This window comes from Leguminivora glycinivorella, chromosome Z (genome assembly GCF_023078275.1).
Source record: "Leguminivora glycinivorella isolate SPB_JAAS2020 chromosome Z, LegGlyc_1.1, whole genome shotgun sequence".
Lineage (NCBI taxonomy): Eukaryota > Metazoa > Arthropoda > Insecta > Lepidoptera > Tortricidae > Leguminivora > Leguminivora glycinivorella.
The window spans coordinates 19,116,993-19,144,507 of record NC_062998.1 but is presented as its reverse complement, the minus strand read 5'-3'; the positions used below and the strand labels follow the sequence as shown (position 1 = coordinate 19,144,507).

Here is a 27,515-nt window from a genome sequence, read left to right as displayed (position 1 = left end):
TTTCTAAAAAACTGATTTACATCTATACTAATACATACCTCTATTGTAAATGGAAAAGTTGTTTGTCCGTCTTTCACGGCAAAACGGAGCGAGGAATGGACGTGATTTTAGGTGGAGATAGTTGAAGGGATGGAGAGTGACATAGACTACTTTTTGTCTCTTTCTAACCCCCCATTTCTCTAACATGGGGTGTGGAAGTTTGTATGGAGGTTGAATTTAAAGCGTGCGAAGCCGCGGGCAAAAGCTAGTTATTTATAAACGGGCTCTCCGTGGACAAACATTTTGAAAAAATGGGACCCCCCTAAGTGTATGAATTAAGATGAAGAGCAAGTATCAGATTGTGTTTTACATTCCGGCACTGCGGGAAGCTATTTTTTTTTCAGTCCCGCTCCACGCAATTATGACTGTCACGCTGTTCTCTCCTATCTCCTATATTAGGTCAGAAACAAATCTCTTTTCATTCTTCTTGCAGTATCTTAGGATGTAATCAAACTTATACAAAGGCACAATAAAACAAGTTATATTGTTTATATTTTATTTGGATTACTTTTAGTGTTACATGTATTCACGTTATTTAACGAGTTGACGATGGTAAAATAGTTATATTTTTATAATAAAAAAAGTATTTTAGACTTCTTGTTAAAATAAAATAAACATTTGTTTAATTTACATCAGTTTTAATCGTTAAAGCTTTAAAAATTTAAAACGATTGCTAGATACACCTACCTATCTATGTAAATACAACGGATGAACCGTTTGCAGGCTTGTCACTACTATTGAAACTGACTTTAAATTAGCTTTTAGAAGGGTCGTATGGCTCAAGCCGCGCATCCTCAGCAGTAGCGTAGGTACGAGTAACTGAGAAGGACGGCAATTGTCAATGTATCTGGATTTGGTTGCTATAATACCAACTATATTTTTTTGGAAAATGAGGTTTACTTAATATAACATCACTACGCCACATAAATAGCGAATCGTTTTTGTTTCGAGTCGCATCTACAAACTGGCTAGAGAATAGGTAGAGATGTACCCATATAAACTTACGGTTTTCCTTTATTAGGATATGGCCCAAATAATAATTAATTAAAATTAATACACAAAAGAAATCCTTTTTTAAAAGGGACTCTAAGAATAGATATCTGTATAAACATATGTAAATAGTAAGTATTTTTAAGAGGAGATAGTATGTATATGTTTTTTGTAGTTATATTTTGAACAAGCTGTTTTAATCAATATATTGTTATAAATCTGGTCAGCACACTAGTAAACTAAAATCAATAGAATATAGAAAACAAATCAACACTAATATAAATTGCACTTAAGACGTAAAAAAAATAACTTTCACCGACGATCCTCATTTTGTAACTAAATGTATGCTGAAAATTGCATATATTTCTTTACGGGGAGAGATAAGCTATATATATAGGTACCTGTTATGATTTTAACAATATGTCTAAACGCAGATCTTGAAGAAATACGTAAGTACCTACTTATTTCAGTGAAGTACTTATTTATGTTAAATATGCATTCACTATGTATATATGTAATATCTATTGATTAGAATCTTAGTATGTATGTTACTTTTTACTTACATATCTGAAATGTTATCTTATTAAATAATTTGAAATCTGCTAACATTTTAATGTTATAACGAAATGTCAACTCACATACATTTTGACGCGTTTTAAAGGTTCAATAATGAAAATAACAAGAATAGTAAATAAAACAGATACTTAAAAGGTATCCCAGTAGATTTCATAACAGAATACTCAATATGACGGTGATGTCTTTTAGCAAGAGACGATCGATCACTAAGTGTCATTTGCTTTACAGTCTACTGCTAACTACCCACTAATTCTTTACTAGAAGCATACCTAATTTATAGGATTGTCAATATTGTCATAATATTCGTGAATTTATTAGTTTGTAATACTTAGGTACTATCAAAAGATAATAATTGTTTTGTCGAATTTAAAATTTTCGCTGCCTTGCAGCATGGATTAAGGTGAAAGACAAGAAATATAATAACTCAACAATGAACAGGAAAGCCAACTTAGTTAGCACTAATATCACAAAATAAAATACTACAAAAAAAGAGAAGAAAGTAACACTCCACCGTACGGTTAAGTATATTTTTGTAAGTAAGGATAACCAAAAGTAAAATATATGTAGTGAAAAAAAAAACACATAAAGATAAAGAAAATAACGAGGAGAATTGAAAGTCCAAATTTAGCTTGGCGCTGCGTTGTACCTACTGCGCGGCAGCCGCGACTGCCTCGCGTTTAATACCTCTTGGTGATTATTAAACTACTGCAACTAACTATACCATTAATTATATACAAGAACGTGACCTACCAAACTCTATGATAAACTTAACATAAGCTATATTAAACTTGTGCGCTAATTATTAAAATACAAAAACTCAATTTGTAACTAACATCTTTAAAGTATACAATATTAATCAATTTAAAATTCTGGTTACTACCTAATAATCGCTCGTATTTTAATCATCTCCACAACAAAGAACTTAACATTAGAATGGAGATTAGTCGTAACGTAATTATTTTAAAGTATAACATTAGATTTTCCTTATTAATGGAAGAACTGGTGATTGTCGCCCGGGCGGCGCGGCGGCGCGGTGCGGCGCGATGCGACGCGACGCGGTGCGGCGCGCGCACCTCGGTCCTATCTACCTTACTAATCGTTAAAAGGGAATACTCATAAGAATTGGAAACATTCCTAATATACAACATTTATATTTTGTGCTATGGCACTATCATTAATTTACTTCAGTACCTAACTACTTAGGTCGGTATTAGATAATGGATAAATCTGAAAATATATAACTCTTGCAAAGTTGCTTAATAATAGTTATTTTATCAACTGTAGACTCACTAATATAGTTAAACATTTACATAATAAAATCTTCTATTAATAAGTCTTTATTAGATAAAAATTTAGAGTATGAATAGTAATTAAAAACAATTATAATCTATTTCGACAAAAGTGATTCCTTCCGCTATAACTCTAGGCATCAAGGCACTTACAGTCCAAAGATAATCCATCTTTTGTTTCATATGTTAATTTCAATTTAGTTAGACTCCAATACTAAATACATATACTGTAAATGTATACTGAATTAGGCAATCGCTACACGTGCTGTGAATATCTATATCAGATTTTTAATCTATATCAACGTCACATGGGTATACGTATAATATAACTAGGCCTACTTGTCGAAACATACCTACTCGTACACCCAAATTGAAGACAGTCATGAGCATTAGCGGTCTGTATCAAAATGTTGCCCCACTAGTTGCTACATGGCTTCCATTGTCTCTCTCTATCGAGATATTACTCTGGTTTCAGACTTAAGTAGATCGCGATTAGTTAACTTGCTATTGTGAAAACAGTTTAAAATGTTAATTACAGTCTTTGGTTATGTCTTACGGTATCACACCTAGTACTTATATATTTCAGAGCTGCGACACTGACAGCACGGAATGTGCGCTCAGCGTGTGGACAGAACTGTTGCACGGAAGGCTCGAATCAGACTTGTACAGCATCCATTAATGCTATTTACTTACACATTAACTTTTACAATAACTCGCTTTTGCTATTATTGCGAAACTGGCCTCAAACAATTATTGTCTACTAATAATTTGCACAACCGTAATTTTTAACAAGTACCTATAATCTTTATGTAACGAACGTTAGATATTAAATGCATAACAGTATGATTGGAAAAAAGTTTAGCGTAGTAATGCAGCTAGTAAAAGTACATTAAAATTTTACTCAAAAAATAGAATAAATAACTACTTCTATTGAACTCTGAATTCATTCTTCTTATACATATACTCAAAACAAATTAGGAAACTATGTGAAAATAGGTTTTCGAGGCGCAATGACAATTTGTATGGAATTGATAGATACGTAATGTTAATACTAAGCCGAGATAAAAAAGATGGATTAAATGCGCTCAGTTGTCGCACCGGACGGGCTCGCCTAGTACACATGCAGACCTGCGCGAGGTCAGCGAGTGCGGCGCGGCGCGGGCGCGATTGGTGCGCGTCAGACCTGCGCGGGGTCGGGCGACGAGTGCGGCGCGCCGCCCAGCGCCTCCAGCTTGATACCGGGCGGCAGCTGCGCCTCCATCCCCGGCAACATGAAGTACGCATTCGGCGGATACACGCAGTCTTTTGGCACGTAACAGTCGTGGGTAGTCTTCATATGGTTTTTCATCTTATCCGGCCTAGAGAACTCTTTGCAACAAACAGGACACGGAAACACTTTTCTCTGCTGCCCTTCGTGGTAAAGGAAAGCGTGCCTCTGGAATGAATACTTATTTTTGAAAGTTTTCTGTATGTTCTCCTTGGCACATTCGGTGCATTGGTAGACTCCTTCGTTTACGGAGGCGTATCTAAAGAGATTGAGTCCTCGAACGGACATCTCGGTGAGTTGCTCGGCGGGGTCGTTGGAGGCGGAGTTGGCGCGGCGGCGGATGCGGCGGCGCACGGCGGGCCGCGCCTGGTTGTTGTTGAGCGACTCGGCGTACGCGCCGTCGCCTGACGTCGACGCCGCCTGCGTGGCCGGGTTCACGCGGATCTTGCTGTGCCCGTCGTTTGTCGGGGAATGGACATACCTTGCATCTTTATTTTCGGAATCTGGTGACGCCCGTCCTGAAATATATTATTGTCATTGTTAATAAAATGCGTGTGAAGATTTAATAATCATAGAAAACATAAGTAATGAAACTAATGAATACTCTCTATACAACAAAAAGCGTGTGCCTTGTGATAACTAAATGTAAGCTAATACAATGAGAAAAAAAAACAATCGACCAAAATATATAAACCTTTATTTGTTCAAATTGATTTTCGAAATAAATTACCACAAGTTATTATTAAAAGAAGACAATGAACATAAACGGATACACTCATGAACAAGTTTTTTTGCTTTTATAGTTACTGTTTTAGCACCTTTTCAAGCAAACATTCATAAATATAAGTTTATTTCAGGTCAAAAACGTGTTCATGAAATAACCGAAATAAAATACAACTACTTACAACCAATTGAAAAATAAATTTGGAAATAAAATAAACAATGCATTTGACAAAAATCAGTCCAACAAAATGATGATGGTTCCTAACAATACAGTTTTATACCCAAAACAAAATTCAGAACACTAAATACATATTTGAAAATTGTAATAAACTTACGAAAAAGTCAAACCTATTCTATTAAGTTAATTAATCTAAAATAATAAATTAAAAATGATATAACAAAAAAGAACAGAATTATCTATGATATAATAGGACTCAAGTGTTTGCATTTGGAACTATTTCGGCAAGTACTGTACGTTGTATAAAAATAACACTTCAGTAAACTTAGTTCTTAAGATCACATAAGGTGGGCTCAAAGATGTAAAAATAATATAAATTGTACCATTGGTGTTAGCTTACAGACTCTAGGAAAAGCTGCCCTGTTTAATACGGCTGTGAAATTAAAATACAAAATAATTATAATCTTCGACAAAAAATGAGCAGAAATAATTAGCCTCATGGATAAGTTGCAATATTTACTACAGGATCAACAAATAACAAACAAAGCAATAATTTGTACTGAAACAAAATACTTTGTCACATAGCGTCGGTTTGAGCAACATAGAAAGCGAACTGAATGAAGTCATCTAGCTCTAGCACTAGGGCCCGCCACACCGCTACCGCTACCGCTACGAACAGAGATAGCATCATTGTGATCACATACCTGAACAGTCCTCTCTTCGTAACTTTCCTGACTAATAAAGCTTTCTAAGTATTGAAATTCACTCAAATATTAACAACACTATTTATCTCTAATTATAATATAAATAACTTAACGTTTAATCTATGTTTTACTAATAACCCGTGTTGTTACTTTGCTACTACATAATATTAAATAGTAAATCATTATTGTTTGCCAAAAACAATAACGATATAAGTAGGACATGTAGAAGTCCGTTTCGGTGTGAAGTAGACATCACGATTCTCGGCGTGGGGCAGGATAATTGCGAAATTACCGATGATGGGATCATCAGCCCGATTTAAAATAACACTAACAGTTCAAATTACACTAGGGTATTGTTTGGGTTTCACAATTAGCCTGCTGAGACAGCGCCATCGCCACCGGCAGACACAAGGCTGCCCTGCCATTCTCCAGAGCAGCCAGTACCACGGACGCTCCACGTCCCTGATACGTCTTTTACTAAACATAATTATCCATTATCAATATACATACGACCACATAAAAGACAATAATAATGCGGCAAGTGTAGTCATTCAATTCCTGTCTTGTATGACAAGAACTGTAAAAAAATCACAATAAATTATAATATATTCCGATATTACTAACATTGGAAAAAATAAATAAAAAGGTTGAATTAAATTAACAACAACAAATGAAACAAAACAAAGTAATAACATTAATTGAAAAGATTCATATTTTGCTGTAACTTTATTACTTTCATTAAAGATTCTAAAAATAGTAATTAACACCTTATATATTTATTCCTTCTTTAACAAATAATGCTATGTCGTGTAACGGTCATTCTAAAATGTCTCTAAACATTACTCTTTGCATTGGCTATTGTCTAAGTGCAAATTAATTAAAAAAACTGTTAAAATGTTCTTTTGGCTAAAACTACGATTATCATAATAAGTATGTATGTAGTTGTGTGAAGTAAATTTATATCACGAACAGTTAATAAGTATTTAAGTTTTCAGTAGGTAAGTACGTACGCCGTATGTCAAGTGTGTCCCAATAAAATTGAGAAACATATTTATCGGTTCAGTACTGAAATGGATCATATTCATAACTATCATTAAACTAAAACATATCGTCATTATTATTCGCAATCACATAGTCAGACAGATTATTTAATAGGTATATTTTAGATATTTGAGTATTAAGTTTCATCATAGGTAATAAATGTACCCTATGTATATGTATAATGTAACTACAGTACGTTGACTATTTTAAGATATGTGCTACTGATGCACCTTTTATTCTACATTTATAAAAAAAGTAAAATTACATTTTATTGAACCATTTCAGCAATTTATAATGACAATTTTTAAATTTATTACACGTCAATTTGGACGGATTTAGATCAAGTTCGTTATTTTTTTTTTCATCCATTTACATAATTTTATAGTAGATACATAATTGATTAACTATGTATTGTTACTGATACCGTCACTGGTCTTGTGAATATATAATATGATGAATATTTGATGAAGTCCACACATGAAGGATAACAGAATCAATTGTGATACATATTATCTTTTAGTAGAGATCATACAGAGTAATAAGATAAAGTTAACCGTAGTCTGTAGCAACCGATTCAGTGCAGCTACCACGAGCTTGGCACTGACGTGACATTGACTTGTTCGTTAACGTCTACATAGCTTATACGCTCACGCTATCGGATGTGTCACGTCAATACCAAACTCGTGATAAGGGTACACCGTAGAATACAGATCATGATCAACCTACACTTGGTATGAATGGAGTGCTTTATGTTCAGTTTAGCTCATGTATTCCAGCAAATATGTTTCTCAATACGTACTCTATGGACTGCCATCTACTCTACGCTTACTGTGTAAGTAATGTCACTGTTAGTTTCCGATAAGTTTTAAAATCCTATTGTAAGTGTTTAATGTCAATAAACATGTTTCATGAATCATGTAAGTGGTAATAATTTTAATTGTATGTATAATTCTAAGTAATTATTGCTTTAGGGAGGTGATAATCAACATTACAGTATCGAATATGTGTCATCTAACAACAGTGGTACTGCGATTTAGTCTTACCTATCATTTCTAGTATTTGTTCTGAGTAACTAAATACAAGTGTAGTTATTTAAATATTCACACACATTATTATGACTGAATCGAGCTGTTCCTATGAACGGGTCTCTATATAAAATTTAAATTCCATCTCTATGTGAATGCCACCTGACGACAAATGATACAAGATAGATAGATATATGCTTTCAAATATAACAACATCAACGAAAAAGACATACAATAATTTTATAAGTAAATAATATACGGAAATTTCTTTTAAATGCTACATCTAATGTAACATTTCTTAAGCATAATTAGCACCAATTGATGATATTATAATATGTAATAAATAACATCCAATCGACGTAGTAAATATAATCTATTAATTAGTAAAATAAAAAATCTTAACGAATAAGGACAAGAACGATAAATTAGATAATGAATATAAATTTCGAATAAGGTTTGTATGCTTAGGCACTGGTTGACTACATAAGTATGAGATTTAATGTTCATTGATCGCCTCACCCTACGTACCTACATTGTCCCCATTAAGTACCTTTCAAACATCTCCCCGTTTAAATTGTATAAAAGCTTATGAAAGGTAAGTTAAATTCGTTTTTAAGAATTTTTACAGTCTTAATATTGATTTCACCAAGACTTGTCGCCTTGACTTTATAATTTAGGTAGGTCATTTGAAAATCTTGTAACATTTTCGATATCCAAATTAAGTCGGAAACATGAGATGATATATTTCTTACGGTTAGATAAGTACAACGTTATATTTTCTACATGGGCCTAAATGGTGTCTAAATTCCTATGGAAGCTTCTTAAAGTATATTGTAAACTCTGAATAATTAAAATAAATAATTTTACATAACATTCTTTGAAATTTCTTAATAGTCTAATATAGTCAATAAATATTTAACTTATTATTTAATGTACAAGTAAAGGCACACTAATAGGCAAGCGTTTCCTGGACCTACTTTATGTTACTAGAAACTCGGTTTTAGGGTAGGTAAACGTAATTGATATATAACTTTCGACTGCCAACGCTGAGTGACATGTAGGTAAGTATGCCAGCCTCACGACACGACACGACCGTTGCCACGGGCGTTACCTTCGCGCACGGTGCATCTCGGGCTTCCCTTATTTCATTAATAAGCAACACAAACTTCCGTTGACATAAGTGACAAATGCATGGCAAGCAAAAATAATGAATAAAACCCTTCATTACGGTCATTCAAAAGAGTAAATGAAGTAAATATATTTATAAGGTACAAGCATAAGATAAGTAATAAGTTTTAGGTTTGCTAACCCGTACATACACCTATAGGTACCGTTAAGGTTTGAGGAGTTTCCTCAATTCCCTCATGAATCCGATTGATTATAAGAAATCGAAGCTTGACAAAATTTTACTCGAAAACTCAATATATATGCTTAACAAACATAACTAAATAAATGTTACTGTTCTGAACTTAAATGCATGCTGTTCTTATAAAAATACCAAAGTCACTATAAGTGTGGCGTTCAGATATGAGAAGTTCAGTTCTGACCATCAATACCATCATCAGCAGTTCCACTGCACCAAATGTCACTATTCTGGACGTACCTAAGTGCATGCTGTTCATATAAAAATACCAAAGTCACTATAAGAGTGCCGTTCAGATTTGAGGAGTTCCGTTCTGATCATCATCAGCAGTTCCACTGCACCAAATGTCACTGTTCCGTACGTAACTGCATGCTGTTTCTTTAAAAACACAAAAATCACCATATGTATGCCTTTCAGATTTGAGGAGTTCCCTCGATTTCTCCAGGATCCCATCATCAGAACTGGGTTCTGAGAAAAATGGGACCAATCTGTATGCATATACATTCAATAAAAAAAAAAAAATTTCAAAATCGGTCTAGTAACGACGGAGATATCGAGGAACAAACATTAAAAAATAATATAAAAAAACAGACGAATTGAGAACCACCTTCTTTTGAGAGATTTGAGGCGGCGGTTAAAAATTCGTCATTTTGTTCCGAAGTTTCGATTTTAAAAACTGCAATTACTTCTTAGTGCTAAGTTTAATCATAATAGGAAAATATTAGATTTGATTTGTGGATTCAATTCACTTATTGTCTAATTGGGTAAGTGTCTATTTTAAGTATTTTTTAATTTGAATTGAATGTTGAATAGTTTTGTTCCAAGTTTGAAATATTTCTCGTATGTTATGTGCGTAAGTAAACAATAATACTTTAGCTTAGTGCTAAGGCCACCGAGTAATATATTAGACGGTCAACCAAATTTTAGAGGGTTCCGTACAAACTTTCAATAGTTGAATTGAATCATCAAATGTTATTCATATAACTCTACAAACTTGACTAAATCCCTCAAGACTCAATTCCCACATAAGTAATATTTTAATATACAATTTCATTGTTGGACAACGTCCAAAAAAAATCACGACTCGACTTCAATAGTTTACGACATGTAAGGACGCTCCTGAAGCGACCTCATTATATCAGGAAAAACGCGAGGAAATGAGCATTCAACGTACAGCGATATCTTTCGGCAAATTAAGTAAACTAATGTGTGCGAGCTAGTATGGAGGATGATTTTTATGGGATAATTGTTTATTGTGTGAACCGATTTTAACCATTTTTCCTCTCTTTGAAAGCAAATACTTTCATTTTTATTCTGTAAAAAATACATGTACAATAAATACCCGCAAGAGTGTTCAAATTGAAAATGTAAATCTGGAAGGATTTTTTATAAAGTAAAAAAAAATCATATTTTTCTCCAAAAACATTTCCTCCAAAAAAATAGTTTTGATATGTATAGTTTGAGTTCTTTCTAACGATACCCCACAAATTTGAAATTTATACTTTTCCCCCTTTTATTTTGGCCATTTTCTGTAATTAATAATATTTTCTGTAATAATAATTTAAGAAAATAGGTAAAAAATGACCCCCCCTTCCCGCTTTATCTCCGAAACTACTAAGCGTAAAATTTTCAAAAAACAATACACGAGATATCCTTCAATCTATGGATTACACAGGAAAGCCTATTGATAAATCTACAGTCAAGCGTAAGGCGGACTTAAAAGGAAAAAAAATACTCAACATTCACTCTTTGCCGCTGAAAGGAGTTACCAAATCTCTTGAAATCTACTTAAATTACTTTCCGTTTCGTTTTTTAGGGTTCCGTAGTCAACTAGGAACCCTTATAGTTTCGCCATGTCTGTCTGTCCGTCCGTCCGTCCGTCCGTCCGCGGATAATCTCAGTAACCGTTAGCACTAGAAAGCTGAAATTTGGTACCAATATGTATATCAATCACGCCAACAAAGTGCAAAAATAAAAAATGGAAAAAAATGTTTTATTAGGGTACCCCCCCTAAATGTAAAGTGGGGGCTGATATTTTTTTTCATTCCAACCCCAACGTGTGATATATTGTTGGATAGGTATTTGAAAATGAATAAGGGTTTACTAAGATCGTTTTTTGATAATATTAATATTTTCGGAAATAATCGCTCCTAAAGGAAATAAAAGTGCGTCCCCCCCTCTAACTTTTGAATCATAAGTTTAAAAAATATGAAAAAAATCACAAAAGTATAACTTTATGAAGACTGTCTAGGAAAATTGTTTTGAACTTGATAGGTTCAGTAGTTTTTGAGAAAAATATGGAAAACTACGGAACCCTACACTGAGCGTGGCCCGACACGCTCTTGGCCGGTTTTTTAGGAATTGTTCAGAATATCGATTATTCTCAAAAATGATTTAAGTGCCTTCAAAAAACGAGGCGCTTAAGCCCTTCTTGTGGTGTACGGAGCCCTTACAGGCGGCATATTGGCAAAATTATAATCCGGAAATATAAATAATTAGTAATAAATTAGCGGGCAAGCTGGGTCACCTCTGGGAAACAGAGTGTAAAGTTTCGTTTAAAACAGGATTAAGTACAAGTATTCAATTGAGGAAATACAATGACATGTATTCGCTTGGCGTGCAGATTATATAAAGCAGCAGTAAGAGTTAAAACATTAAAAAAACACACAATTTTTAACAGAAAACAAGTGTACTAATAAAAAATATATTTTGTATGGAAATTAACAAGTGGTTAAAATATTGCTGAAGCGAATATAAGAAAATGCAATTTGTCACTGATGTCAACCACTGCAGACTATATTAGGAACGTCATTTAATAGTAGATTTGGTCACAAAGCATAGGAGCATAATTGCATATTTACACAGAGAGCGTACATCGAATCTTGAACAAAGCGAAGGATTCAGATGTTAACGTCCAAGGCGCAAATAAGTTTTCTGCCATGTGACACACACCTACTGAACTTCACATCACCCAATGAGAAAATTATTTTGGACCAAAGGACTTATTATTAAATATATAAAATTCATATTGAAGCAATTGAAAAATGTATGACAAATGAAATTTTATCCTTGAGAGAAAGTTGACATTTTGATCCCTCCTAATAAGGGGACTAAAAGCTCTTTTTCGAATGGGTGATGTGAAAACATATATGTAGTCGCTGTGCAATCAACGAGTAGGTAAGTAATATTTATCAATACCCGACATGCACCGCTCCATACAGGATCATATCCTTACATATAGGTACAAACGTAGTTTTTCAATTCAGCTTTAAATTGAAATTAAGATACCTACATTAAGAGGAGTCTATACGTTACAATTGAAATACGGTTAAAAGTTAATAGATTGGGGTTAGTGGTGAGTTGGGTGCATAGCCAAGGTGACAATCGCTTGTGTAACGATAACAAAACGCTCCAATTACACTTCGATGTTAGTGCGACGTGACATTTTCGTTCGCTAGTAGCGTTAACGATTGGCAGGTTGGCTATGTGGTTTGGTGAGGATATTAATATAAAACTACGTTTGTACGAAGGCGTCGATATTAAGGTTTCCACCTAGATAATTGTCCCGCCTCATGCCACACAAATGTCATCATCACATGGTTTAAGTAAGGCTGATCTTGGCTTTTTATAGTATTAGGTATCCCTTGAACAATAATACCTATATACCATCGTCGGAAGCGACATATTGTGAACTTACTTACTGACTGAATCGAGATAAAGTGTCGCTATCGATATATGGAAGACTACATTTTGCCTCTAGATTTAATTTAATATTTTAAGTATTGTTACTTATTCAATATTTAAGGCATTCAATTTCTACTAAAATAGAATTTACAAATCATCTCATGATTCCTGTCATTTATTAACTTCTTTCAAAGCACCTTGCTTAGATCACTTTTACAACATCTGTTGTAAAGATAATATTTACAGATTAACATTATAAACATCTGGTATTTTATATTTAATTCTGTACGCTGCGAATCGGTGTAATTAGTAGTGACCTATATAATTGTTATATACTTCTCTTCGTCATAATATTGTCTTTGAAAGATAATAAAATTATCGATAACGTATTATTATTGGTTCTTCTAAACTAGCACCTACGCAGGCACCTAGTCGGTTCTAAACTGAAATGAGTGAATACCTAGTAAAGTGCGCGAGCACATCGCGCCGACAGCGACACCGCGACGACGGCGCGCGCGCACCGCCCGCCGCCGCTGCCGCTGCTCACGGGCGCGGCTTCTCTTGGGGCTGTTACTTAGCTTCTTAAATAAATATTCAGGAACTCAATCCTTAACTATGTCAAGTCTACCAACTAAATTTCGCTGTTATTGAGATTGTGAAAATCTTTTTTGAGATTTTCTCATTCACATCATACATAGGTAATAATTTCTCTACTATGTATCTGTAATGAATAACATTTACATTTACAACCAAAGCTTTCAACATTTAATAAACTATTATAAAATAATCTTAACAAGTCCTAGACAAAAAATCATAGCCTGTGTTGAGTTTTACTTCGAAGAAGTCAAATCGTTATTTACATCTAAAATCACTAATAAGGCAAGTCAAATGAAAATGCAATTTATAATTGAAACCACTAGTTCTCTGCGCTGTAGAGTTTGCACAGAATGGCGAGCGCACGCCACGCGCGCGGGCGCGGGTGCCGCTCGGTAGCCTCTGCTGGCCGAGCCACTTCGGCACAATAAATACTAACTACTACTACTGACGCGCCATTCTATTCGCGTCTTCGATAAACGAACAATATAAACAACTAAGAAACCTACACTAATTCAGTTCAATGAGAATTGCAAATAATGTTAGCACATCATTATGCGGTTATCTAGGAGACTACAATTTGATAAACGATCACCTTGAGTAATTATTTTGTACCCTGAAATTTTGTAAGTAATAAAATTAAGTAACAAGTACATAAGTGCGAAATAACAAGTAAAATAAGTAGAAACATTCATAAATCTCTTTGAAGACAGTTCTCTGAGAAATGAATTTGAACATAATAATAAATATAACAACTCTTTCATCGACCTACATCAACAAACTTACTGTTAAATAGATTTATGTATATATTTGAAACTAGAGCTCAAAACCTACTCAATGCAACTATAATCATAATAATATCCTCTTGAAGCCGCGCGACCAGGCACCACCCTCTGCTCGTGCTCATCTCAGATCTCTGTGTACAACAATAGGAAGCCACGACTTCTACGACTCCTGTTTAGCCATTTGCTCGTTTGCGTTCGATTGGTTTTTATGAATTATTTTTAGATGCGCAATCATATTATCTTTTCTAGTAAACTCTTTGAAGCAAATAGGGCATGGAAAAACTTTGACGTCCTTCTTGTGAGAAGTGACGTAATGCCGACAGAAATTACTAATGTGAGTATAAACTCGAGAGCAAATTTTGCATCTGAAAACGTTTTCCCCTTCTTTGATGCAGTAATCTCTGACGGATTCGTTGGTCTCCTCGTGATAGTTGCCCAAGTTGGGCATATTATTTTTCCTTATAGGAGAAGGGAATATGCGATGCTCCCAGTTGGTTTGCGCGAGGTCAGCCACCTCGTTGTTGGTGAGGCTCAGGCTGTTCTGCTCCAGCTCGGCGGCGAACAGCTGCGTGGCGAGAGCCGGCATGAGCACGGTTTCTGGTGCGAACTTCTCGAAACTGTTGAGAGCGGGGTTCAGGTTAGAAAGGCCAGAGAGCTGGTTGAACAAGTTTCGGGCTCTAATTTTTGACATTTGGGGTAGTAGTTTTTTACTATTCTTTGGCTTTAGATTTCTGCCCAGTCGGTTCTTGTCGTCCGCGTCTTTGATGGGGTCGTCCCTCGAGTTGGAGTTGTCGCGGCTGCGGTCGGGGGTGTACTTGTACTCGATAGGGTCGTTGTAGCCGTCGGTGGCGTCGGCCGCGGCCGCGGGCTCCTGCTTTATGGATCCGTTTTCGATAGAGAGGGTCGGCCCGTTTGTGGAATTATTATTCTGGTGTAATTCCCCTTTTGACGCTTTTTCGGGATCTGAAATGTTATAATTTCAGCTCTAATTTTGGGATTCTCTTTTTTATTTCTATAAAGTCATGATGTTGATTGGAAATATTTTGGCGCAGCGCTTTGTAATGAATCTAAAGATTTTATTTTAGATGTCCTTAAAATATTTCCAATTGCTTTTAATGAAGGAAAGCTATTGGGAATAAGCCTTGTTTGTTTTCCCTTTAATTATCGTCATGTTTATGTAAATGATATGTAATAAAAAGAAATTTAAGGAGAAGAAATGATATTACCCAAACCATTATACCACACCGAGTTGCCCCTGGCCATTCCTCTAATAGCTCTCCCCAAAAGCAGAAAAGCAAGCAATAGTTACTGTTGTTGGATAGAAGAAAAAGCATTTTTGTTACTTGAATACGTCAAAAATAATTTAATAGATATCACTTACCCCTTTTGGATAAACTTTAAATAGGTATGTAAATAAGTAATCAAAATACACTTCACTTTTTTCACTTAAATATTTCCCTACATCAAAGCTTATATCCCATTAGCTTTTCCCTTTTTTTTCAATAATAATTTAACTGTTACTAAACAGTGTTAGGTCAATGGAAAGGAAAATTATGTATTTACAAAAGAAATGCAAGTATGTATAAAATAACCGATTAACGTTTTCAGAAATAATCGGGGAACCTCTTCATATGATTCGGGATGGTGAACATATAATAATATGAATAACAGGTGTAGAGTTATATCAATAAACCATAGCTTTACAACAGGTGTCGAACGCCACCTAGGAACCAAACATAATCGTATGTAAGTGAGACAGTGCAGTGAGGAGAGAGACGTACCTGCAGACTCGGAGTCCTTGCCGGCCAGCTGCGCGTCTGTGGAGTGCGCGTCCTCGCCCTCGTCGATGAGCAGCTCCTCGCCGCCCGACGTCGCGCCGTCCTCGGCGCTGAACCCCTCCATCGACATCTTCACCTCCAGCATCTCCGGGGACCCTCTGATCAGCTGGTCACCGGGCCTGTTGGAGGCGGCGTGGGCGGCCGACTCGGGTATGAACTCTCCCGGCGGACTCGCTGCGGTCGTCAGGGCGTCACTCGAACTCCCGCTTAGTTTTCTCGGCCTGCCTCTTTTTCTTTTAGGCTGCATTAGAGCATTTCCGAGCAAAGGCATTAATAAATTTGGGGGTGCTCCGCCGCTTGGCATGCCCGAAGCTGGTCTCTTTTGTTGCATGTAGGGATGTATTCGGTGAAGCTGTGGTGGAGGGGTGTGGGCGGAGGCAGAAGTTTGTTGCTGTTGTTGAATTAAAGAATTTGTAAGAGCCGGAATATCACATTTTTCTTCGTTCACTTCCGTGAGTCCTTTTATTCTCAAACTTTCAGCTACTTTTAAGAATGCCGTCAATCGCTCTTGGTCGACGCTCACTTCCCCTCGGTACATGAAATCTAATAAACTCTTCATATCTGAATAAGGAACGTCTTTTAAAATGACAATGGGATGTTTTTCCTGGTGGTTGACGAAAAGAGCCTGAAAGTACGGACTACAAGCTGATAGTACCATTTTGTGGGCTTTTAGTAGCTGGCCGTCTACTGCTAGAGTAACGTCGGTGAAGGTCTCAGCGTGAAGTAGCTGGTCAAATACAGACAGCATATTCGACTGGTGGTTATTCCACCTCAAGCAGAATCTTTGTGAAGCCATTTTGTCTGTATAATTGCCTCTTTGTTAGGAATATATTCACCCTCTAGAATTTGTCATCTAATTTCAACAATCTATAATGTATACATAAGTATTTTTTTCTCTTGTTCCAAGAACAATTCTATAATATAACAACAATAGTAGTTTTTACATTTTAAGATCCATTTTTATTTTCCGTTCCGCAGATTTTGTGACGAGCGCAGGGGACCTGAAAAAAAGAGAATTAAGTGTAAGCGACATTGGACAAGTTTTGATAGATAGTAAAATATATACAATAGGCATACTCGTAGTTATTTTTCAGCTGACGTCAATAGAAAATGTTCTAAAGAGGTGGGAATATCCATTAGTGATAGTATTCATTTTTTTTATAAGAGATCAAACAGAATCTGAGACTAAACTTAATACTTAAAATGTAAATTAATTAGAATGGTTTCATCAAACTTTTTTTAATACCTATATGTACCTCTTAAGAATAATACGTGGTCGTTATTGGTATATGTCACTATTTTATTTATAGTCATGTTCTTAAAATGTAACTTGAATGTATATTGATTTAAACTAACACGATCTTCACTCATATTATTAAATTAAAACGGGACTTAATCGCGTAAAACTTACGTTTTATATTTAACCCGACGTTTCGGACATGACATTACGTCCGTGGTCACGGGTAGACTGGCTGGGAGTTGTATCAACATCTTCTAGCTGTACGAGTTTTTCGAACTACCCGCACTTGATTGTCATCAGTCACTTTTACGCTAGGGTTGCCACTCTGCCTACATACAACACTCACGACATCCGATGGTATATGAGACGGGAAGTTTTCTCACGTTTACACTTGCTAATCACTGGATTCCACGAAGATACGCGATGGATTTACGCGATTAAGTCCCGTTTTAATTTAATAATATAACTTGAATGTAGTTAATTAGGTATGTATGTGATCTTGTACTTTACGTTTTCAATTGTTTGGCTCAAAACTAACTCTGTGAAACCTAACATGCTGTACACGCTCATATTTTGCAAATACAAACTATGGAAATGCTACACCATTTTTTTAATTATACGCTGTGTAAGGGGAATAAGCCTCAATTGTGAATCCCATTATTCCTCGATACACAAAAAAACTACCTCCCAATCGTAACACCTTTCACTCGCAACTACTAAGAGGGAGGACTCATAAAATAAATTTGTGTTCTTCACATAATTTTACATTTTTTTCCCGAAATCTGACCCACGCCTGATACCAAGATTCTTGTACGTGTATTATTTCCACATATATAGGGTTATTTCCTGTAATAGGCTAGTTTCCTATACTTAAATTAAAATATTTTATGCAGTGCACGAAATAAAGCACCACATAATTGGAAGAAAAATATGGACAGTAAGTAGTTATTTTTAAATATAATTTCTATTTAATAAGTCAAAAAGAAAGATTTAAAGTAAATGAATTAACCGTGACGTCACTCCTCAGTATTTCATACTAATTACATACTAGCAAATCGTTTTGACAGGTCATAAAAAGAAGCTGATTTGACTAGTAGGAAACTATTATTTCAAAATTTTACGCTCAATAGTTTTCGCGATAAAGAGGATTTTTCATCTTGAATCCTTAAAGAGCTTCGAGACTTTTTGAACTAAAACAATAAAAATAATGTATTCGTAATATTTGAAATAAGCCTTTTAATTTAATATATCACATAACATGACATGACACAGGTTAATAAAAAAACTTTAAAAATGTACCTATTACTTAGGAGATAGATAAAATACATTTCGGCAAGTACAAACGTATAGGGTTTTAAAATTTGGAGGATAAAAATAAATTAGAAGGGAATAAACCATGTTCACATGTAAACGAATCTAGTCGCAAGATAATTTAGGTTATCGCACGAGGGCTTTTTAACCCCTCCCGACGCATAAAAATACCTACTTCAGCTAGCTATTATCATTACCTTATTTTATACTAAAATCTAGTGCCCTAGCACATAGTTTCAAGATATAGAATATTTATTTATCAATGTCTACTTACAAGTCAAAATAAATAAAAAATATTGTTGGTGATTTTTTTGTTTTGGTCAGAGTCTGCCTTAGCAATCATGTGGCTTTTCAACAAACAAGGGTCCTTAGTCGGCTAAAATAGTATTTATAGTACATGAACATGAGGCATAATGGCGGCAGCTACATAGAACTTGTTTTATTTTTTCACATTTGCCCTTTAAGGCGATACGATAGGGGTCAATTCTCCATACAAACGCTCTCGACTATTTCCTCCCTGGTTTTTGAAGATAGGGCAATGATTTTTTCAACACAGATTGTTATTATTTTTTATCTGTGTCGGACCGTTTTGATATTCTGCTTTTTAAAGACTCTAGAGCCAATCAAAAATTTCCAAAAACAGCCCTTTTTCATTGTGGCGCAAAAAAAGGTGTGATACTCAAGATTGGTAACAATTAACCAAAAAAGCTAAACGGTCCGACATAGATTATTTCATTGTGATACAGATTCTCAATTCCGATCCTCGTTCCGATTGATTAAGTTTTGAAGGAGGAAAGAGTCGAGAGCGGAACCTCGATTTCAAAGATTTTTTTGAAATATCTTTTGACTGAGTTGTTCTTAATGGACAATTTTGTTTCGATAAATCTAAATAACACTTGTATATTTAAATAAAATTCCCAAGTTGAAAGAGGGGCTCCTTTCCATTTTAGCATTTTCGCTACCGTATCCTCTTAAAGGTAACTAACCTACTTAACACAGCAAAAGGGTGTACCTGGTCTACTTAACACAGCAAAAGGGAGTGTACACGTTTCTAATGGGTTGGCAACGCGCATGTGACACTCCTTGAGTTGCAGGCGTCCATAGGTTACGGTGACGTAGTATACACGGTGTTTCCGGTATCACTCAAAACCTCAGACACCCCAACTGATTTTTATTTTTTTAAACTCATCTAGAGTATTCATCTTTTAATCTGATCGTTACTTTTTTTTTAATTGAATTTTTAATTTTCTGTACAGCTCTACTTGACTTTTAGCTCTACACTCAATAAAATAATTGCTAACTACCATCATAAACCATAAGACTATTTATTTGTGTACGTTACTGCAACGACATAAGGTTTACCAATAGACAGCTAAGATGTCACTGTAAAACACTAAAGCTTTGTCACAGTAAACTTCAAATTGGACAGGTTATCGCAGTAAGCAAATAAACTCAATATTCAAAATGACAAGGTTGTAATTAGGTACGAGTTCAATTTGTTATGACTTATGATAAACATTAAGATTAAACTGACAAACAACGTCAAACTAGTAGCGGAAAAAATAATCGTCCAAGTAACCGGCCAGTATACCCCTAAATACTGAAAAAAGGTAAACAACCTCTAGCAATGCGATATACACAATGTTGTATTACGAGTACAATAGAATGGGCACGTAAAAAATAACTAATAATACTAATTTAAATAAAAATATTACCCCCATCAAGATATAGCTCAATCGATTCTACTCTCGATTCTGAACAAACTGTTTTCAGGTTTTTAGTGTTAAGTGAAACACGGTGTATAAAACTTATATAATTTAAGACCGCTACCATTTTGCGTTAGGCTTTCCCTAGTTCCTTGTGAAAATGCAACAAGCAAGTTTACTTCTCAAATTCCAACATAAATTTGTCCTTATTGCAGATGGAGCATAAGGACCCTTTAGGCATGAAACGTCACATTTAATAACATTTCTTCTCAGATGGGGTTTCATATTATTAGCTCTGTAATTATATTTTGGGACTTGTTATTGTTGTAAAAAAATATATGTATAATATTTCATTATAAAGTACCAGTGGCGGCTGGTGAAAATTTCTGTTAGGCAACACTGAGCCAAAAGAAACACCTTTACATTAGGTACTTTACTAGTGATCAATTTTAGGCAAGTCGGTGGGTATCGGCTTGTAGGTATGGACCAGCCGCTGCTGTTAAAAGTACCTACCTACCTATGCATTTGTAGTGTAAGAACTAATTACAGCTTTAAAAATATAGATTGCTACTTTTTGACGGACGGGGTTGTGTTCGACAATATTCCTTATATTACTTTTGCGACATTTGATATGCATTATGCATACCAATATTAATATGTATATTAAAGACGAAGCCCTAAAAAATGTAGAGTTAAATTATTTATTATTCAGAGCCTGCGCGCGGTGTCCCACTGCTGGGCAAAGGAATCCCTCCTCTTTTTCCATTCTTCTCTATTTATTGCTACTTTTTTAAGAAATTAAATATGGAATGACACTACTAATCTTTGTAGCGTAAACTTACCTAGTTAAGAAAGTTTAATTGCTGTCAGTTTTGTATTAGGTACCTTTATATACCTTATTGTTTATGAAATAAAAATCGTGATCAACTTTATATTGAAATTAACTTTTTCTTAATGAACTTCTTATAACTCACTACTATAGGCAGCTATTAATATTACAGCATTTAATAATGAAAGCTATTTGGCAAATACAATCGGCAAATAATATGAAAATTTGAATAAAATGAGGAAATTACATTAGTCAACACTTCGTAACATCTTATTACTTCATAATAATATGAGGAAAAGAACCAACTATCATTATAATAAGTACCTAACCACCTAACTGAATATCTAACGGGAGTAGGCACATAAGTACTCGTACTTGAAAATATAAAGAAAAACTAAAATAAAAAATGTAGATTAGTATTCCATGTTTTTCATATAAGTAATTATACCTAATTTCCAAAATAAGTATCATAATCGATATATGGCATTGCCTATTTATTCAGCAACAGTGGAAAAACTGATAAAATTTGTGGTTTTGAAAGACAAGGGACAGCAATTAGAAATCTATTTGTTATTCTCACCTAAATAATAAGTACCTACTGTTTACTTATTTAGTATCTAAGAATTAAATGACTAGTATTATTTATTATTATGTAGATAGTCGATATTGATGGGGACCACACGAAGTCGAGCGGTCGAGATTTAAAAATCGGTTCGCTGAGTCCGCAAAATTGCACACAGGCTGTTCTAAGTTAATACAATAGTTATTTATCACCTTATATTTGCATCACGTTTAATTTTAAACCCTTTGACCAAGAAACCTTGAAGGCGGTAAGGATGTTGTGTATAGCGCCAAGAAAGCTTAGGACACCTAGAACTATGTCGGTTAAGGCGTAGGTAGGTAGGTATGCTGTAATAATGACCTTCATGCCTTCGAGTTAGATTTCTATTGGCTTTTGTGTTAATAACAATAGGATGCATAAGATTTAGAAAATATACGAGAAGTCTATTTCCTCCTACACTTTAAATGTGTATAACATTTCGATGTTTAAGTAACCTCAAATAAAACAATTGAATTACAATAATTTGTTTGTTCCATTTGCTAGGTCGAAAATCGTAATGATAATTATTTATTTTTAAATAGCTCTATTTAGACAGGCTAACAATACCATGTTTTGATTTGTGTTATAGCTAGGTAAGTAGATAGGTGTATACAAATCATACCTACTATTACCTACCCACTCTATTAATTATAATTCTGGTTTGAAATATGGGGAACCGCTTTTGCTATTGTGGATAATGACTGAACTGAAACACATTAAGACTTGAAATAATTGAAGAGTTAATGAATTGAGGGCGCTTCTAGTGGCAAGCAGCGCAGAGCAGCTAGTAGGTATCGTATCGCTCGGGTAGCGCACAGCGCACAGCGCGGCGCGGCGCGGCGCGGCGCGACATTCGACGGCGACGGCCAGCGGCCAGTGAGAAAACAATCGCGCCCTGCCCGCGGACCGGCTCGCCTCCATACAAAACGCTCACGTCACTACGCTAACACAACGAACCATCAAAAATAATAACATGAATACTCATATCTTATCCTACTTAATATATTTTTTTAAATATGCCATAAACGCCAAACGATACAAATCGCGAAACAAATCCAATCAGAATCTGATTGGAATCCAAAACATAATGTACGAATTGCAAAAAACACGATTACTTGCTCCACATACACAGGTGCTTGCTGACCACAAACGTTATCGCGGTATAAACGGGCGCTCGAATTATTACTACGCACCCAGCCGAGCGCGTTACATTACGTCATCACAATGGCATTATTACCTATGATATTCACATCGATTCGAACGGTACGTCAAGATAATAGGCGTTATTCATAAAATATCACTGCACTAATATTAGAAAACATACCAAACGTATCCACACCACAATCAACTCGACCCTTTTATGGGAATGAGGATCAGCCCTTCCGCCATAGTCCGAGTCCGCGTTTGCGTCGCACCCCGCTCACCCGACGACTGACGGTGACGGCCACAACCCCGCGCGCCGAGCGCCGACAGCCCGACACCGACTCGACTCGCCTCGAGCCGAGCGCAGCGCTCCGGCAGCGGCTCCGATTCGAATATCTCACAAAAAATACGCCGTCATCATTCAAATGGCGGCAGAGGATATATTCGGCGCGGGGTGCACGATTATATTGATCTGTAGAAATTTATTGATTTCCTCTCCGACCGGGAAAATACCTTTCGGTCCTACTTGGGAACTATTACCCGTATATCAATATTGTACCTATTATTTATACGGCTATTACATAAGCACTTGTCTCCGGGGAGGACGCTCGTGCATTGTTTTTTATAAACACATTTTTATCATTACAATTACCTGAACATGACCGTGATGTCGTTTGAGGGATGAATTTTCCGAGGAAAAACATCAATCCATTCGTATCGTCGCCATGTCAGCACTGCTCTCTATCTCTGTTGCTCTCGGGCGGGGTTGAACTCCCTCCTTGTGACGATCGCCGCCGAAGATAGCCGAGAGCAGCCACTTTTTCGCAACCGAGCACACCCGAGTTAAATCGGAAAACAAATCTCGGGGCGCACAGGTTTTTTTTTACAACTACAATGTCATCACTATTTTTATAAAATAAGGGGTTGTTTTGATACGAATCAACGGCAATATTATTTGATTGATACGATATCAACATAAACACTACTAATATGTTTGAGGATATTGGGGGATATTTTTATTTCTCGGGAAATATAACAATTTTCCGCGCGCGTATACAGAACACGAAAGTATTTTTGATAAAAATGGCCTGCCGCCTCGGCGGGAGGAGTGGCAATGGGCAATGAGGTCGGTACCCTCTCTCTGGCACCCGCGCGCGCCCCTCCCTGCCGCTTCACTCCGGCACAGGGTTAGAAAGTTTCAAAAGTAGAATCGTGGAAAACACGCAACATAGCGACGATGTCCTGGGACGTCCACGGCGCGGGCCCTGAGCGTGAGCACCGCGACGTCGCGCCGGCGCCGGCGTCGGGTGCGCGTGCGCGCCGGGACGCAGGAGATTACTAACTCGCGTACATACTGCGTCCTTATTTGCAATTCTAATACATCACTGACTTTTGCGAATATAACTGATATCAATATAAAACTGTATCGTTTTAATACTTTTATAAAGAAATGGTGACAGATTTTCTGAATTACTGGTACAGAACGATTGGATGTGAAGTCCGTGTTGTCCTATCCAAATATAAAACGTAATCAATATTTTATGTAGGGAATAGTTAGAAATGTAATACGTAAAAGTATAATTCAAAACATTAAGGAATGGTTTCTGGAAACACGTTCTATTTATCTATATTAGGTAAACTTTCAAAAAACTTCGGGTACATAGTAGGCATAAATATGGGTACGTATCACAATGTCTAAAATTAAAAAACCTAACGTTAAATGACCTACGTTCAAAATACCTAAAATCAAAATACCTAATGATTTTAAATACCTAAGCAAGTTTCACCTACGCACGAATTACCGAAATTTAAAATACCTATTGGACTAAATACCTAATGTTTGAAATACCAAAAACTATGTAACCTAAATTTTATACACCAAAATTTGAAATACCCTATGGTCAAAATACCTAAAATGATTAACCGGTCAAAATACCGAAGTAGTAGGGTAGGTTCCGCGAGCGTAAAAGAGGGTATTTGAAGTATTAATTTTAAGCATAGTATAGTTACGCATAATTTATCTAGGCATATTTTTGTTTGTTCGAATTTATGTTGTGCATAAAGGTTTTTCGTCGAGTGGTTTTTATGCATAACATTGTTTAGTCGAAATTTATCACGCAGAATTTTTATCATAGCTAATACTACTATATTGATGTTGTAGTTCTAACCTAACCTAACCGACATTCGTGCATTCTTAACAAAATATTGTATTTCTTGAGGTCGCAGTTCTAACCTAACCTAACCGACTCTCCTGACTGCATTTAGTATGGGTGGTTATTCTGATTTTAAGAAATATTCCAAATACAATGTTGCAAATCAATGTTATTCATAAAAAACAATCGGCGTAAAAAGTATTATGCGAACTCATTTTCGTACAAAGTAATATTAGTAATATTTTATATTATGTCAAATAAGTTTTCTGCCAAATTAACATTCGTCGAAAATCGATTATGCGAAGTCTGTTATGCGAAAATCGTTTCGGACAATTAAAGGTATGCCAAATAGAGGGAACACGATTGGTTTAAATCCTATATTAGAGTAAGTTTAGGTTAGGTTAGAACTCCGCCCTTACACAACAACGAACGGCTTTTAAAGTAGGTTTAGGTTAGGTTAGAACTAGGTGACCACGCGCAAAAATAGTTTACAGATTAGATTTAGGTTAGGTTAGTACTGTGACCACACACAAAACAAACAGTTTACAGAGTAGGTTTAGGTTAGGTTAGAACTGCGATCACACAGAAAAGAACGGCTTACAGAGTAGGTTTAGGTTAGGTTAGAACTGCGACCCTACACATCAACGCACGACCTTTAAAATAGGTTAGAAGAAGGTTACGTTAGTTGTTACTAAACATAAAAACAAAAAATTTACAAATTGTAAAATTTTAGAAAAATTAACAATTGAAATATTTAGGTATACACAATTACACAATTGAAATAATATTACGCGTAATAAATTTTATTTAATGTAAAACCAAATGAAATGAAAAAATACAAACCAAAATACCACGATATAAAGTATACTCGGAATAAGTTATCTACGAAGTAAAAGTCCACGGTTTAATTTGACTTGTACTTTGAAATAATATTCGATTGTCTGTCGACGATTTAAGGATAAACTGGTTATTTAAGCCCCATTTATTAGACATTTTTGATTTTCGGATTTAATCATTAGGTATTTCGATTTTAGGTATTTTGAACGTAGGTCATTTAACGTTCGTGTTTTTAATTTTAGGTATTTTGAACGTAGGTCATTTAACGTTAGTTTTTTTATTTTCGACATTATAATATGCACCTTTTTAAACTTTAGGTATTTTGAATTTCGGTCGAAACACCATTATGTATTTTGATTTTAGGTATTTTGAACGTAGGTCATTTGACGTTAGGTTTTTTAACTTTAGACATTGTGATACGTACCCCATAAATATTCGTACCTACGTAACTTAGGAAATTAAAGGGCATTAATCAAATACATATTGAGAAACTCTAAAGTAAATAAGTAGGTAAATAACTATTAGAAAAGCTTTTCCTTCGTATTGTTATGGAAACGTACGAACGTGTCATACTGTTTCAGTCAGTGTCAATACAAGATGTACTGACATTGACTGAACTAGCATGACAATACGAACGTTTCCGAAGGAAACCCTTTTCGCACTACATCTGTACATATAAAATACTTGACAACTCACACAAGTAACGGACCCTAATGCGGTGAATGCAGAAAAAAGTTTGGCACGTTAAAAAAGTTAAGCACTTTTTGGAATGCTTACTTTTTCCCGTGAGAGGAAGAAACGGAAATGAGTCAGGACGAATAATATGATGTCATGGAGTTCGTTTATTCTCAACGTATTACTCGTAACTACTGTACGTACGTATCTTCATGCAGTAAGTAGCATAGCTGGGCACCGTTAATCAAATAGTTAACTTCGATAATCGTTAATCCGTTACTTAAAAAGTTAACTTCGTTAATCGTTAAAGCGATACATTTCGGTAGATTTAACGGAAGTTAAAGTTAATCGATAATCCGTTAACACGTCATAAAAATAGGACTTCACTGTAGGTATTATGTATTTCTTTTTATTAAGTATCCACCAAAAACCATTAAAACCTGTGACGCCAATCCGTCGACCGAACCGAAATGTAATAATTACGGTCTCTTCGGGCTTTTACCGCCGTTGGTTGGCTAAATCCTAGGTTTTACTTCGGATTGGTAATTATTGGGTCATTCATGAGGTCGCGATCGTGGTGCGTCGGTTCTTCAGATTGAGATTTGAGATGACAACTCCATGCTGTGGGCCACGATAACTTTGTAGAAAAATTTAAGGACTCTAACTCGATGCGTCGGTTGCGCGATTTGTCTGTCATGCCTGATGATTGCACCATATTCCCAGGTTAGTGGTCGATCTAGCACGCCTAATAAGATTTAGAAGATCTCGAATAAGTGATCCAAAGTCGCCAATCGGTCTTTAGACTATTTATAACCGACGGATCTGCTTTTACCGATAAATCCTAGGTTTTGCCGTACTACGGGCTTTTACAGTAGCAGTAAGAACGTGGTTTTCGCGGCGCAGCGAGCCGCTTGGAATACTGGA

General features: G+C 35.6%; 1 protein-coding gene across 5 annotated transcripts; it reads right to left on the bottom strand.

Annotated features, from left to right (window-relative positions):
* Positions 1-521: 521 nt before the first annotated feature.
* On the bottom strand, positions 522-24,250 carry LOC125241947 (protein tramtrack, alpha isoform-like). Of its 5 annotated transcripts, none has more exons than XM_048150664.1 (4): positions 23,579-24,250; positions 17,041-17,097; positions 16,040-16,487; positions 11,880-15,221 (listed from the first exon to the last, which is right to left on the bottom strand). In XM_048150664.1, exons 3-4 carry the CDS (start codon positions 16,425-16,427, stop codon positions 14,419-14,421), a joined length of 1,191 nt encoding a protein of 396 aa, XP_048006621.1. In that variant the 5' UTR covers positions 16,428-16,487; positions 17,041-17,097; positions 23,579-24,250; the 3' UTR covers positions 11,880-14,418. The 5 variants fall into 5 exon arrangements, with proteins under 5 accessions (XP_048006619.1, XP_048006621.1, XP_048006620.1 ...); XM_048150663.1 differs by lacking the exon at positions 23,579-24,250 and adding an exon at positions 23,108-23,273; XM_048150662.1 differs by lacking the exons at positions 11,880-15,221; positions 23,579-24,250 and adding exons at positions 522-4,679; positions 23,108-23,263 and having other exon boundaries at positions 16,040-17,097.
* Positions 24,251-27,515: the final 3,265 nt, after the last annotated feature.